We start from the raw sequence: 15203 nt of genomic DNA, 5'->3' as shown, positions 1-15203 counted from the left end.
ACAGCGACTCCGACATATCCTCAAACTTTGCGTACGGGTCCTTCTTCATGATCGGGCGGATGTCGTTGATGGCCGAATCGCGCTGGTCGCTGGCGAAAAGGCCAGCAATCTCGCCGTTCGACAGGAAGGAGTTGATGTACTCGAGAAACACCTCCTGTTTGATGTCGTTGTCGGTGAAGAGCATGGTGACGGGCTTCTTGGTTGCGGCACTGATGTACTGTTCGCGAATCGAGTCAAAGAGCTGGTTGACGCCGAAGCCCTTTGAGATTGTGAGTGTGGCGTAGTCCTGACCATTCACGAAGGCAGCGAGGCGCGCCAGCGACTGCTTGCCGCTGCCACCGACGCCGACGAGCAGCAAGTTGCCGCGCGGCAGCGAGAGACCGCGAGAGATGCGGCACACGTTCTTCAGCGCGGCTTCGAAAAGGACAAGATTCAGCTTCTTCACGCGGCCAGCCGGGGTCTCGTTGTGGGCCTGCATCGACTTCATCAGGCGCTCCAACACGGAGTCCATCGACGGCACCACCTCGTAAATACGCGGCGCCGGCTCCATCTGCTCGCCCGTCTCGGGGTCCATGATGGGGTCGCGCATGAAGTTCGCCATGTACACCGGCTCCCGCACCAGCTCTGCCAGGTCCTTGTACGGCGTCGACGACAGATGGTCGTGGATGCAGTTCTGGATGTTCTCGTCGAACCAGCGCTTGTCGCTGACGCTGTTGAGCTTGTCACTAAACACACGCGCGCACTCGTGCTTCCACACGCGCAGTAGCGTCACAGCGTCGGTGATCGTCTCCCACGGCTTGCTCTGAGCGCGCTTCTCCGGTCGGTCAGGGTCGGAGTGCATGCCTGTCAGCATGATGCCCTGCGTGATGTGCGAGAGGTCGCGCAGGTTGAAGAAGTAGTGGAACTTGTCAGGCGTGGGTAGCATGCGCTTTCCCATCGCCTCCCAGAAGCTGATAGACATCTTCGTCAGCATGCGCGCTATGTCCTGGACGCTCTGCGCGTAGTTCTCATTGCAGAAGCGACCCTCGAAGAGGGTGCCAAATATTTGCTGAATGTTCGCTTCCTCCGGCAGCGGCATGTTCAGCACCGTGAAGTGCCGCTTCAGCCGATTTGGGATGTCGTTCTTGCCGCCAGACGGGTGCGACATAGCGGCCATAAACACCAGGCCCTTGAATTCACGGCGTATGCCTGGCTTGCTGAGGTCGTACACCTGGCTCATCTCTACCACCTGGCGCACAATCTCGTTCGTGATCTGGTCACCCCACTCGTTGATCTCTGGCATGTTGATATCATCGATGAAGACGGTGAGTCGCTCGTAGTTCTTCGGGCCGTAGTTCGAGCCCATCTTCTTCTCTGTCATGTCCTCCAGCGTGTTGTAGAAGTTCTGCGGCAGCGTCATCGAGGAGAAGTTCACCTTTCGGAAGTTGCTCTGTTCGTCCTGCGCTTTAATGCTGCCGAGGAACTGCTCCACCGTGACCGTCTTGGCTGTACCGCTGACGCCGATGAAGAGTGTGGGGCGGTTCTGCAGGAAGTTGCACTTAGCGAGGTAGTGCAACCGCACCGAGTCGGCGGTCGGGATGAACAGCGAGGAGAAGTCGAGCCGGTCGTCGCCTGGGTATCGCCACTGCTCAAGGTAGTGTGACCACGGCTCCCACTCACCTGTCTTGCAGTTCAGCAAGAAGTCAAAGATTTGGCCCTCGGCCAGCGGTGGCAGTGCGGAGAACTTGCTGCGCACAAACTGGTCGAACTTTGACCGGTCCTGCAGCTCCAGCGTACCACCAAAGGACCACGACATGGAGAACCAGAAGATCTTCTCCGCCAGCTGCTGCGATACGGCGGCGCCATCCCCAATCTCGTCGCCGAGAGCAACAGCGAGGTGGAACGCATTCTCGACAAGGTGGGCCACCGACGTGCGCATCACTACCGTGCACTCGCGACTGTAGAACTCGGCGATCTTGTTCGTGATGCAGCTCTCCGGCACTGTGTTCGTCTCCGGGTTGATGGGAAGAAAGATGGCAAGCAGCTTCTCGGCGAGCTGCGGGTGGCAGCGCTTCACCACGTCCCGAGGCAGCATCTGTCCATCCGCGTTCATTGTGGCGCGCAGCCGCGACTCCAGCACTGGCATCCAACCGAGAATGACGTCGGAGATGTACACAATACCAGCGCGAGACACAGTAGCCGGGGAGGCGTTCGCCAAGTTCTCGACCTCGAAGCAGCACTTCATCGTGTCGCTCATCTGAATTCGGTCGCCGTTCGCGAGCGTCAGCAGTTTATTGTCGTCCAGAACGGTGTTCAGGTTTTCGATCCAGATGGCATCTACCGGCCCATCGCAGACAATCCAGATATTCTTCTTCTTTGCATTCCGCACTGCCTGGCGCCACAAGGACGAGAACACGCCATCGTGCCAGTCACCTGCCACATCGACGCGGCCGAACATCTGCGGCGCCGTGATGGCCTTAGGGTTCATGCGCAGCTGCTGGTGCGGCACCGTCGTGCGCGACAGTGTATCCGTCATAACGTCGTAGCACTGCGTCTTACCGCACATAGCGGGGCCGACGACCATGATGCCGTGTCGCACAAGCTTCGTCTCGTACAGCTGCAGCACCTTGCTGACCCACGGCGTCCAGTAGATGAGTCCCTTCTCCTCCACCACCTTCTTCATAACCGTTTCAATCTCCGGGTGCGTGCCCTTCACGAACTGGCGGCCAGGAAACATGTCGCGGAGCAGCGAGTCGAACAGGTCAATGTCCTCAAAGACCAGCTTCGACAGGTTCATGTCTCGCAGGGTGCGCATAAAGAGTTCCTCCTCGTCCTTCCCGGGGCTGCGGCGCAGCACCGCACCAGCCGTGCGCAGCACCGACAAAATATTTCGAAGGCCAAAATCGTAGTGGCGCTGCTTCGACAGCTGTTCTTCGCACAGCTTGTACAAAATGAAGAACTTCTTGCTGAGGAGGTCATCCTGACTGTACCCCTGCGAGGCAAGTTTCACCTTCATGATCGTCTGCCGATCTGGAACCATCATGGTCACACCACGGAAGAGAATCTTCAGGTTCTCCGGCAGCTCCTGGCGACCAGCGTAACCGGGATTCATCGTAATGAAGAAGCCGACGCCGGGCATCAAGTCCGTCACCTGCCCGTCAATGAAGATAAACTTTTCCTTGTGCTGCTTTAGCGCCTGCAGAACGCAACTCACCTGCTGCGCCACAACGGAGAGCACGGGAAGGTCGATACGGTTGAATTCATCGAAGCAGCCCCACGCGTTCGCCTGCGACAGACCGCGAATAATCTTGCCCATGGCATGGCGGTCTAGCTGATCGGAGCAGTTGAAGACGACACAAAACTTGCCGTACGTGCGTGCCAGATCCTTTGTCGTCTCTGTCTTGCCGGTACCGGCGGGGCCAGCTGGTGCGCCACCCATGTACATGGCCAGCGCCTGCGACAGCGTAATGTAGCAGCGATCCGTCAGCGGCGTGATGACGAGGCGCTCCTTGACGCCAAGGTACTCGTTGCAGTACTCTGTGTCGGAATCGGCGATGGAGATGATCGTTGCGTCCCGCTCCGGGCGGTAGTAGAAGCGCGCCTGCTTGAGCCAGTCAAAGTGTGTGATGTCCTTGATACTGGCCTTCTGCAGCTCCATGAAGACCTCCTGCTGATGCACCTGAATCGTGATGAGCGTCTCAATGTTTGTGCGCATGCGTAGCGGCTTCTTCTCCAGCTCCGGCGACGTGGTGATGTTCACAAGGAAGTTCTTGACTGCATCGCACTTCGAGCGGGCAGCGACGGCCTCCTTGCCCCGCGCCCGCATCACACCACGGTGGATGCACTCCGTCATATCGGCGGTCCAAAACAGCTGCAGCATCAGAAGCGCCACCTGCGCGGGGTAGCGATCGATGATCGTGCCGAGATAGGCCGTGTTGGTGAGCAGCGCCGGCAGCTCCGTCACACTCGCCTTCACCACTTCGCGTACTGTCCTCGTCATGCCCGTGCAGAGACGCGTCAGCCAGTCTTCGACGTTCCCGACGCATGGGGTGGGCTCGTGCATGGCCAGCACCTGCCCCTCGCCCGAGATCATTTCCACCACCTGGTAGTAAGGCTGCGCGCCAGCCGCCTTTGGCTTCACACGCTCGAACGTGACGGCGGACACCCCATCGAAGATGGAGGCCAGGTGTGGCTGGATCGATTGTGGGTCGCTCGCCTGCGAGAGAATCTCCAGCAGCACCGTGTCGGACACAAAGTAGAAGCGCGGGAAGAGGTTGCGCTTCTGCTCCAGGTAGAGGGAAAGCTTGCGCTGGCACTCGTCCAGCTGCTCCTTGAGCGTTGGCAGGCTCTGCAGCAGCTCGTTCTCGTAGCAAAATACAATCACGTTGGGCGTCTCGTTCGCCTTGTTCATGATCTTCTGCCATTGCTTGTCAATCATGGCAAAGCGTTTCGCCTCCTGCGGTAGCTGCTTCATGATGTCGCCGCCGGCGAACACAGCCTCGAGATACTGCCACGTGAACTGTACCTCTGTCCACAGACTGATTGTCTCGCTTACTTTCACCAGCTTCTGCAGGAAGCCTTGAATGTTCTCGCGCATGAAGGCGCAGTAGCGTGAGGAGAGCATCGAGTTGACGGCTAACGACGACTCTTCGAGCGCTTCGCGAATGACAGTAGTGTCATCACCCTTCAGAATGATGGGGCCGCGGTGCTTGAACTCGCTGAAGTGCAGCTCCTGGTCTTTCCAGAGCGCCTCCTGAGCGCGGAACTTGGCCTCAATCTCCGCCTCGCGCGCTGAGGACGTCGCAATATCCACCACTTCTTCCGCAGCGACCAGCAGATTCGCGTCTACGAGGTCCTGCAGCTTGAACACGTCGGGGTCGGTACGCCACTTGTGGCCAGAGACCTTCATTATTTCCTGCCAGTGCCGCTCCACCACCGCAGGGCTCTTCAGCTCCTGGATGACGGGCTGCAGCTCCATGAAGTTGTCGAGGATCGTCTTGAGCTCCACGTACGCGTCCCAGTCGCGCAACGACTTGGGAAGGCGCTTGCACTGGTTGACGAATACGCTGACCTCCTCGCACACGGCGTCAAAATCGAGGTCGCACCACAGAATGTCGTTATAGCCGTTCACCTTCTGCAGCACGTTGATGTAGAGCGTGTAGAGCTTATCCAGCAGCTCCAGCTCCTTTTTCGTCTTCACCAGCTCTGGGTACTTGTGCACGGGTAGTCCAAAGAGCTCCTCACCCGCCATGTACGTCATCCACTTCCGGTACTTGTCATCGAACTGGCGCTGGAACCGCTTCAGACGCTCCATCGCCTCTTGCGGCGGCAGGCCCTCCACCATCGGCCCGCTCGAGTCATAGTCGTTTCGGAACGCGACCACTTCCGCCCCGAACTTCTGCACCTCCTGTGTCAGGCCCTTCTTGAAGCCGTGCTGCATGTTGTTGATGTCGTCCGTCCGCAGCTGTGCCGCCTTCTGCAGCTTGCGCCACTTGATGCGCAGATCCTCGACGCGGTCCGTCTCTTCCTTCGGGATGATCGACGTGTACCGCTGCAGGAGGGCGTACGACTGCTGCACCGGTAGAAACTGGAACTCGACGACGGACTCGCGGTCGCGGATGTCGCGCAGGGTGTTCATCAGCACGCGCAGGTCCTCCAGCTTGTCCTGGTCAGGAATCGGCATCTGCAGCTGATGCGCCTCCTCTTCCATCCTCAGAGTGAGACTGTCGAGCTGACGCTGCGCCTGAGCGTAGAGCTTGTTGATGTACACCTCTTTCCACTCGGAGATGCGCTGCAGCAGCTCCAGCTGCAGCGGCTTGTTCTGCAGAGCGAGGCTTCCAACGTTGAAGCACGGGGCCAGGCTCTTCACCTCCTGTTCCAGTGCCACGTACTCGCTAAGCTTTGCCTCGTAGTCGTCTAGCGTCGGGTTTGCATGAAGGAAGCCCTCGTAGGCCTCGTCCTTGTCTTCCTTCCAGATAGCCTCATACTTGCAGAAATGACCAAGGTACTCCATGACCTGCTTCTTGAGCCCATGCACGCTACCCGTGAGCAACAGCACCACCTTCACCACCTCCCTGTTTCGCGCGATCTCTTCGTAGAAGCTCGCGCCCTCTTCATCGAAATAGTGCCAGCGCGTCATGTACTTGCTGCACGACAGCACCGCCGTCGCACACTGGTTGATCGTTAGTTGCACCTCGTCGAGCGAGGGGCTCAGAACCAGGTACGGCTCCGCGCTCAGCAGCTGCACATCAACGTCGAAGAGAGGCGTCTCCGAAAAAAGGAAGGCGACACGGTTGTGCGTACCGACCCGCTTCTTTAGCAGATTTAGCGACCGCGTCGTGCAGGTCAGAATGGCCTTGAACGTGAGGCGGTGAAAGTGTCCCTTCAGTACCCGCACCTTCTCCTGGGTGATGCCATCCATCGCATCCGTAGCCATCACGGACTTGTTGACGCCCGTCGCGGGCGCCATCTCCGTCGACGTCGGGGCACCACGGTCTATGCTGCAGGGACTTCCTTTGGTGCCACCGGTTTGCACGACGCCTTGCTGCGCGTTCGCCATGTTGTAACGCACGATGAGCTCCACAACGTCGTCGACGGCGCTCTCGACCTCGCGGTTCTTGACGTTCATTACCTCGCACTGCTGGCGAATATGGCGCTCCTGCAGTTGCACGAACTGGTCCAGTGAGACGTGCTCCTCGAAAAGGTTCACCAGCAGCGTTGACGACACCGCCTTGAGGTTTGACTGGATGCGGTGCGCCACCGTCTCGTTCACCTTGCTCACCAGGTGATCCAGATCGCTGATGGCGTTGCGGACGCGCTCCAGGTAGGTGTCAACATTCATCGAGGTCCACGTCAGTGTGGTCTCGCCAGGCCGAATGATCGCGTCGAGCCGCTGGATGGCTGGTTGCAGAAGAGGGCGGGTAATGCCGATGATAGCGCACCGCCTCGACTCGCCAGGGCGGCCAATGACACGCTCGTACTCCTTCACGAGGAAGGTCAGCTCGTTGTAGAAGACCTTTAGCTTCTGCTCTTGCATGAGAAGCGACTTGGCGGCCGGCGGGACATCGACATCACCGAGCAGCATCAGTGAGCGTGTCTCCTTGATAAGCTGGTTAATCTCGCTGTCGAAGTTGACGTACAGCCGACCGTCGTGACGCACGAGCAGCGTTGCACTCATGCCCGCCTTGCTCGACTCGATGGAGCGCTTCCACGCGTCCAGCCAAATTGCTTCGAACTCCAGCAGGGCGATTGACACCTTGTTGTACGTCCGGATCACCTTCTTGCTGTCCTTCGTGTTCGCCATGATGGTGCGGTTCGTCTTAAACTTGTCCATTGGCTCCTTGATGTGGCGCAGAAGCTGGCGCGACCAGCTGATAGCGCCGGCAACCGGTGTCATGTGGCGAGCCATCGGCGGATTCTCCTTGTAGCGCTCATATGTCTTCTGATCCTTCTCCAGTTCCATGCCGTAGCTATGGAAGATGACAAGGTACTTCGACTCCAGGTCCGCCGCGAATGTCTCGGACTGCAGGATCTTTTGGTATTTCTTCAGCAAGAGCAGGGCATTGTCGGTAGACGTAATATTCTCGAAGGAGGAGTTGATGGCGACCTGCATCGACGTCTCCAGCTCTGACAGACGACTCTCGAAAACTTTGAACTCCACGTCAAACTTATTGTTGTCGTGCACGTCGAGGATGTCTGTCGTTTTGCCGCGCAGGTGGCCGAGGTACTCGTCGAAGCGGGGCAGCAGGCTCGCCATCTGATCTACGTGGAAGCTCCTGAGCAGGCGAAACTGCTCCACCTTGCGGAAGACAGTGATGAGCTTGTCCACGCGCTTAGCGAACAGATTGAAGTGACCGAGAAAGCGCAGCTCGTCAAAATCGAAGAGACGGCCGCCGCTGTCTTCACTGTGGGTGAGGAAGTACTCCTGCGCCTTGCGGTACTCCTTAATGTACACTTCATTCAGCTTCGCGCTCGCCTGCAGGCGACCAATCAGGTCTTGCAGTGAGGCGGTATCGTGCGTCATGTCCCAGATGCGCGAGCGGGTGCCAGACGGGTTGATGGCGCGCTTGCATGCCAGGACAATCTCGTTTGTGATCTTGAAGAAGAGCGCCGTCATGTGCTCGCGGGTGGGGTAGTAACGGGCGATGGTGTACATCATGCGGATGTTCGTGATGAGCGTCGGCATAATCGTCATGATACGCTGCAGGTTGGACGAGTATAGTACATCGAAGTAGGTGTCCAGCGACTGCAGGTACTTGACGTTCTCCTGTGCCTCCGCCAGTGCCTCCGTCAGGCTTGTGTCCATCTCCGTCCACTGCGTCACAAGTGGGTTGCGCGCCTCGCGGAGGTACTGCACCGCCTGTGTGGCCGAGACGTGCTGCAGCTGTTCCTCGAGCAGCCGCAACTTGGCGAGTCGCGTCTTCCACAGATCTTTCTCCGTCTTCGGGCCAGCGCGCTCGTCCTGCAGCTCCGCCTCGTAGTTGGGCACTCGTGCCACAGCTTCGTTCACTGTCTGCACCCAGCTCTCCACGGTCTGCGCTAGGCTGGCCACTACCGTCGCGTCGCTCGTACCGCCGCGCTTGCTGACGCCGCCGCTCCGCAGATGCTTCCACGTTGCCTGGTTCACTGGGGCCAGCGTCGGCGTGTCGTCCTGCAGCTGCTGCAGCTCATTCACGCGGTCCGCGTACTGCATCAGGTTGACAATGAACTGGTTCTTCTGGTCCACCGTGTTCTTTCCCCAGTGGCGCATCCGGTTCAGCAGCGGCGTGTACACCTCCGTCAGCAAGTGCTCGTAGCTGGTGAGCACGTTCGCCCCCATGACGCCCATCGACACCTCTTGTACCGCTTGTGTCAAGTCTTTGCCATTTATCGGCGTGCCAGTGTTGGCGCGCATCACGTAGACGAAACGTTTCGTGATGTGCTGGATGCTGCTCTTCGTGGGGTCCAACACCTGCAGCACATCCTCCACGCTGCCACCATCACTAGTAGTGGCAGGGGCATCCGAAGCCGCACCAGCGCCACCATTGTTGACCGCTTTCGCGTCTGCTGCCGTTGCAGCGGCCGGGGCCGCCACCACGTCTGCTGCGGCTGAGGCACTCACCGGTTGATATGTGAACAGCAGTGTGTTGGCGCCGGTACCTTGGAGAAGGTCATGAACGATCATGAAGTTCGCCGATCCGTCCGTGAAGTTTCGGTCCAGCTGCCGCGTCAACTCATCCGCCTTGGTAGCGTCGCCGTTGGAGAGGAAGTCCTTGAGGCGCGAGAAGACGTAGTGGTGACGGAGGTCAGAGCGGACGAGGCGGTTCACCTCAGACGCGCTACCGGGTTGGGCAGCGAGTGCCGCCACTTGTGGATCTTCCATTGTGCCTGTGAGTGAGTCGCCCAAACAGGGAAAAGCAAAAGGCGATTTAATTTGTCTTTTCGGCGATGCGGGTGTCCGGAGAGGGAGGCAAGTAGGTGAGGCACGTGTTCTGCTTGTGCTCTTCTTCTCAGGTCGTTGTTCAGGTTTTGACTTCTGCTTCTCCTTCCAGTCCGATGATGGCAGTCGTGCAGCAGACGGTGAGTGCGCGGTGAATGGCTCCAAGGGCAGTCGGTGGGTGGGGAGGAAACGACCCAACTAACCAGACAAACAGGCAGGCGAACAGGGAAAAGACAGGCGGGCCAGCGCACCACGTCTGATGTATGTCACTCAGTGTAGGTGATAAGACAGAGAATCGGCACACCCACACACGCGTGCGCGAGAGAGAGAGAGCAGCAGCAATGCCAACGGAGCAAGAACAACACCGTGGGTGTTACGCCCACCAGGAGTGCACACGGACGTCACAACGCGGCAGAAGAGCGCGGACGCACAGCGAGGTCTGATGAAACAGCGAAAGAGAGGGGGATGGGGACCGAGGGCGAACAACGGAGGGCAAGCAGGAGACTCACGACAGGAAGTAGGGGGGAGGTGTGAGGGGGCGGATGAAAGCACGGAGTGTGTGTGTCTGTGTGTGTGTGTGCATGCATAGATACGATAAGTACACGTTCAGCACAACACATTTGGTTAGCTTTATTTTTCGGGGAGAGAGGCGTGTGTATTGTGTGCGTAATGCCCGAGTGAGTGAGCCAAGCGTATGCACAGATGAGCAGACGAGGGGGGAGGGAGGGGAGGCATCGTTTGAAAGGAAGCGTCATAGTGTGGCGTGTTTATGGGTCTCTGTGTCGGTACCGGTGCACGCATGCAAACCGAGGAAAACAGGCGAGGGGGATAAGCAACCGTCCTTGATCGAAGAGCGAGGGAGGGGGAGGGAGGGGGGGAGGGGGCAGGATCGGTACAATACTGCATACCCACTGCTCCCGAATGTGCTTCTCTCTCTCGCTTGTGTCTGTAGCCTCTGCCGACGCAGCTGTGCCGGTTTGCTTTCTTTCATTTCTCAATGAGCGAAAACACTGTTGAATCTTCTCAGCGCTGCAACACAATCGAGGCAGGTGAACCATGGAAGAAAACTGCCACTTACACGAGTGAGGAGGTGCACGAGAGCGGTGAACGAAGTAGCGCGGTGCGGCACCTTTCTTACCCGTCGGCATGGACGCCAAGCTCTTCCAAGACGTAGCGGTAATCACACAACCTGCGGCGCATCGCTGGTGGCACGCGCGAGACGCGTGCGCGCGCTGCGGAGAGCACAGGGGAAGCTGGCAGTGGTGTGCCACGCTGCTGCGACGGTGTGGCAGCCGTTATCTCCAGGGGCATACGCGAGAGGCGCACACACCCACCCACGACCCATGCTGGCGCCTCCTTACCTTCTGTCCGTCGAAACAGCTCCTCCAAACTGGCTCGCCACACGCGCTCGTCGAGGAGCCCCGTGTCTGCCACATCAAAGGCCCGGAAGTACTCTACGAGTGCCTCAGTGTCGCCGCCACAGGCGGTCATCAGCTCGTGCGCAAGCAGCCGTTTTGCATCCGCGTCAGTTCTCTGAGCCCTCGCTGAGGTATCGGGTGATGCGGAGGCGGATGCGCGCCCCCTCGGTCTGCGGCGTACGGTGGCAAGCGGCTTCGTTGCAGAGAGGCTGGAAGCTGTCGAGGCGCCCTTTACGGCCGACGGGGGTGGCACCGGCGACCTCGTACCAGCCGTGCCTTGCTCTTGAGGACTTCTGTACGTCCGAGTGGCGTCGGTGTGAGGCGACGAGGCTGCTGCGGTACTGTCACCACGCCAGACGGCGCTGCGCTTCGTGCCAGACGCGGGGCTGAGAGGGGCGAGGTTCGCCTCGGTTAGTATGTCCTCTACGACTGCCGCGTAGTCGTCGCCACTGGCCGACCCCTGCCCTCTTGCCCGAATCCATTCTTGCGCACGGAGTCGCTCTGCATCAGTCAAAGTCGGACAAGCTTCTCGCAGTACGCGTAGCCACGTACTCGGTGCAATGCGCCCTGTGCGCCGACTGTCCAGCTGGGTACAGCGGCGCAGCAGCGCCAACGAGGCGCTTTGAAGTGCCTCCAGGAGGCGCGGCGCCAGCGTCGAGGAAGGCGACCCCCATTTGCTTGCTGACGGCGGCGACGGCGGTGACCTGCACGTCGGCGAGAACTGTGCCGATGCCGTCGTTGGTGAAGGCGCAAGGGTCCCCCCAGCATCACGAGATGCGAGGCGGGTACCCCACTCTTCACGCACGACGCGAGTGGAAAGATCACTGGCGGGATTGCGGAGAGAAACATCAGCGCAGCGCGATCGCGGCTCCTGCGGATAATGGCGCTCGTCGGGTGAGATTGAGCCACCCGAGCTACCCCGTGATGTGGACGACGGCAAGTGAGCGGCGCTGGTGTGGCTGCGGCGTGCGCTGGCGCGCAGTTCATCCTGCCAGAGAGGCACCTTGGTGCGGCGTAGCGGGGCTGTTGTGATTGACGGTACGTGCAGCCCACTGCGCCGCTGTTGGGAAACGACAGTTGGGTGTGCATATCTGGCAGAGCCATGGTGGTCGTCGCCCCTCTCGTTCCTTGGCTGACTGCGTTGTGGTTCACGCTGCGCGTGCTCGACGGAGAACTGCTGATCGGCGGAGAGCTGGCGGGCCGTGGGCAGCGCCGCGGATAACACTGTCGATTCCGCCGCGCCGCGCATCTTGGTCGCACTCAGTGAGCGGCGCGGGTCGGAGAAACGGTGCCGCACAAGAGAGCGCTGCTGCTGACGATGATGCTGCGCGGAGGAGCGTGGCTGCGGGCTCGACGAGGACGTGGTGGACCGGGGCGTCGCAGGAGCGGTCGTTGTTGGGGTCATAGGCGACACCGTTACGTCTGCAATGCTGGCGCCGTCGTCTCTGTCCCCGTCATTGGCCTCCCCAACTGCACGACCTCCGAGCCGGTCGTTGCCCGTCGGAGGCTGACATCTCCGCAGTGCCTTGACTGCTTCGATGGATGTTGTGCTTTCCCACAAACTGGGGCTGCGAATGTGTTGAATGAGCGCCGGGCGCAGGCGCGAGACGAGCACACAAAAGTCAACCAGGTTCAGTGCTCGATCTGCACCGCCGGTAATGGTGGTTCGGCTCGCCGTCGTTGCGGAGGCGTCCGTGCTATCCATTCCAGAGGCATTGACGGACGTCCAATGATGCGATGGGCCACCATGTGTGTATCCAGCCGTAGCGACCAGCGCCCCTAAACCGCTGCTTAGGCTTGTGCTGAAGCTGTGGTGCTGTTGTGTACTGCCATGGCGCTCGATGGCCCCCGGTACCGTGCTCAGCTCCAGCGAGTCGGCGACGGCCTCCAGCTCTAGCGGGTGTACATTCACCCCACGCCTAGTCAGTGTTTCCTCCAACTCGCTCAGCAGCACTGTGCCGTCACGCGACGATTTTGGCGCCAGGTAACGCTGAAAAATGTCTCGCAGCGATAGAAGTGATGCCGTGGCGGCGGAGTTGCAGTGACTGCTGTGGCCACTAGGGTTTACATGACACAGGTCCGATTCACTTGCACGATATTCGGTGAAGGACGCGCTGGTGCTCTTCGCTCGCGGCTCAGCGGTGTGGCTAGCACGATGGGTGGCAGTAAAGTGAAGCGCGGGTGCACCGGAAGACGACGATGCGGCGGGCTGTGCGCCAGGTGGCACACGAGTAACACTTGAACCGCGCTTTTCTTCACTTTCGTGGGTCTTGCCTGTACCTGCACGGCCTTCGGCATCGAAGCAGGGCTGCGATCTGCCGTGGATACTCACTTCGACTGCTGCGCGCACCATGCGCTCTGTGGAGCTCTCTCGATGACGGCGCTCGATATCCACCGATGTCGGGTGGTACACACGTAGAGAGCAAGGGTAGCGACTAGTGCCTGCAGCGTCGTGCGGCGCCGACATGGCACTGTGCGCCCGCGCACTCTCACCGTGTTCTGTACCCACCATCGGCGATCCTGTGAGAGCAGTGCTACGCAAGCCGTCGCGGCTTCGTGATCTGGACGCTGACAGGCTCGGGTGTGTGCTGCCTCGTGACGGCGCGCGACCGAGTCGCTGCTGCTGAAGCGGCACTGCCGCCGCCGCTGTGGCAGTTCGAAGCGCAAACTCGACAAACCGTGAGGAGTACGGAGAAGACGGGCCGCTGGGCGGGTTGGAGAAGGAGGCACGGCTGCTGTTGCTGCGAAGTTGAGACAGCTGACGGTCGTGGAGTGCGGTGTATGTTGCGTGGGTTGCAGTGGACGACTCACGCGAGCCAAGGGTGGAGGTGCCGCTGCCGCTGGCGCCGGCATGTGTGATCGACCTGTAGAATGGTGAGCAGGACGACACTGCAGGAGGGGTGTCATGCCGACGTGTGCCGATGACGTCAGGAGGAGCAGCAGTAGCAGCAGCAGTGACACCACCGCCAGGGATTGGCGGGGGTGGGGGGTACCACGACGACGGTGCGGCGCAGGTCGGTACCGGAGGAATCGGCAACGGAGAGTTGTCAGACGTATCAAGGGGCGGCTTGAGAGAGGCGCGGTCGAGCGAGGATGTCCTTAGTAACGGGCTTGAGATGTGTCTCGCACCGCCATTTTCGACAGCGCCGTGCGCGTCTGCAGCTGCTTCCACAGAGTCATACAGCTGCTCCAGCAGTGCCCCGTAGTACACCACCCGCTGCGAACGCGACGACCCGGCGAACTGCTCAATCAAGGCGTCCACCTGCTCCTGCGTTCCTCCGCTGCGCAGGATGAGATAGGCGAACTCGGTGTACGAGAGCAGACCCGTGTTGGCGGGGTCCGCGGACCGGAAAAGCTCCTCCAGCTCCTGAATCGCAGCACGGTCTACCCCGACAGGAAGGACCGACATGAATTGCCTCCTCACCCCCCTGCCTTGTCTAACAAACGCCTTTTCAAGAATCTATGCGTCTATGTCCGTGCGTGTGTGTCGCTCTCTCTGTGTAGCAATGCGCAGCTCTCTAGCGGTTGCACGTGTATGAGAGGAGGGATAGAGGGGAGGGAGAGAGGGAGAAAGAACCGCAACGCTCAACGATGATGTATACTCGAGGAGCCATCGGGCACTGCTGTTGCGGTGAAGGAAAGGAAACTGGCGAAAGGTGCTCTTGCGGTTGCTGAGGAGGAGGCTGGGCGTACTTTTCAACGCCAGCTCACATGTATGTGTCTGTGTCCGCGTTCCTACAGAATTAGAAACACAAGCGCGCACACAACACCGACTTCAGCTGACGACGCACCTCCTCTTGTGTTTCAGTGATTGATTGATGGGGCGTGGGCGAAGCGAGGCAACGAATTGTGTAGCGGAGGAGGGAGGAGGTGGAGGAGGAGCGGCATTGTGACTGCATGCACCCAAGCAGCGGGACGCGCTGTGGGAAAGGGGAGGGGGAGAGGGGAGGTGGTTTGCTGCCACTACGTCACCAGACACTTCATACCACAGGAAAAACGCAACAGCCAAGGACATCTTCATCGACTTCCGCATGTGCACCGAGACATAGAGCCACGCAAGCACTTGTGCGAGCGTAACAGTGCACACTTCACTCAATTACTTTGATCATGTCGCGCCCACGCTGCACCTCTTCATTGGCCCTTGCGTTGGTGATGGAGACGCATCTCCTCAGAGGCCCCTCCTCCCCGAGTGAGTGGATAAGGGCAACGCATTGTGGATCCATGAGGAGAGGGGGGGGGCACAGCAAACCCACTCACTATTATCATCCGTCTATACCATGTCAAGAGCGACAATGACAACCTAAGAGAAGAGAACGGGCAAGAGAAAATATCTCCTCCCCCCTCTTCGACACAACAGCGACAACAGAACAGCATCGACAGCCACCCAC

General features: G+C 59.6%; 2 protein-coding genes across 2 annotated transcripts in view; both read right to left on the bottom strand.

Annotated features, from left to right (window-relative positions):
• The window catches only part of LBRM_25_0860 (putative dynein heavy chain), a gene marked incomplete at both ends in the record, with an annotated part of 14154 nt that extends 4814 nt beyond the window's left edge, over nucleotides 1-9340 (bottom strand). Inside the window, one exon of the mRNA XM_001565541.2 lies at nucleotides 1-9340. This exon is cut by the window's left edge and continues 4814 nt beyond it. Within this exon, the coding sequence (XP_001565591.2) occupies nucleotides 1-9340 (9340 nt within the window).
• Nucleotides 9341-10531: 1191 nt separating this feature from the next.
• LBRM_25_0850 (conserved hypothetical protein) lies at nucleotides 10532-14224 on the bottom strand (the record flags this gene model as incomplete). The annotated part of the gene is made up of 1 exon (XM_001565540.2): nucleotides 10532-14224. One exon carries the CDS (start codon nucleotides 14222-14224, stop codon nucleotides 10532-10534), a length of 3693 nt encoding a protein of 1230 aa, XP_001565590.2.
• Between the last annotated feature and the right edge of the window lie 979 nt (nucleotides 14225-15203).

The sequence above is a fragment of the Leishmania braziliensis genome, chromosome 25 (genome assembly GCF_000002845.2).
Source record: "Leishmania braziliensis MHOM/BR/75/M2904 complete genome, chromosome 25".
NCBI lineage: Eukaryota > Euglenozoa > Kinetoplastea > Trypanosomatida > Trypanosomatidae > Leishmania > Leishmania braziliensis.
This window is presented reverse-complemented; position numbering and strand designations above follow the sequence as displayed.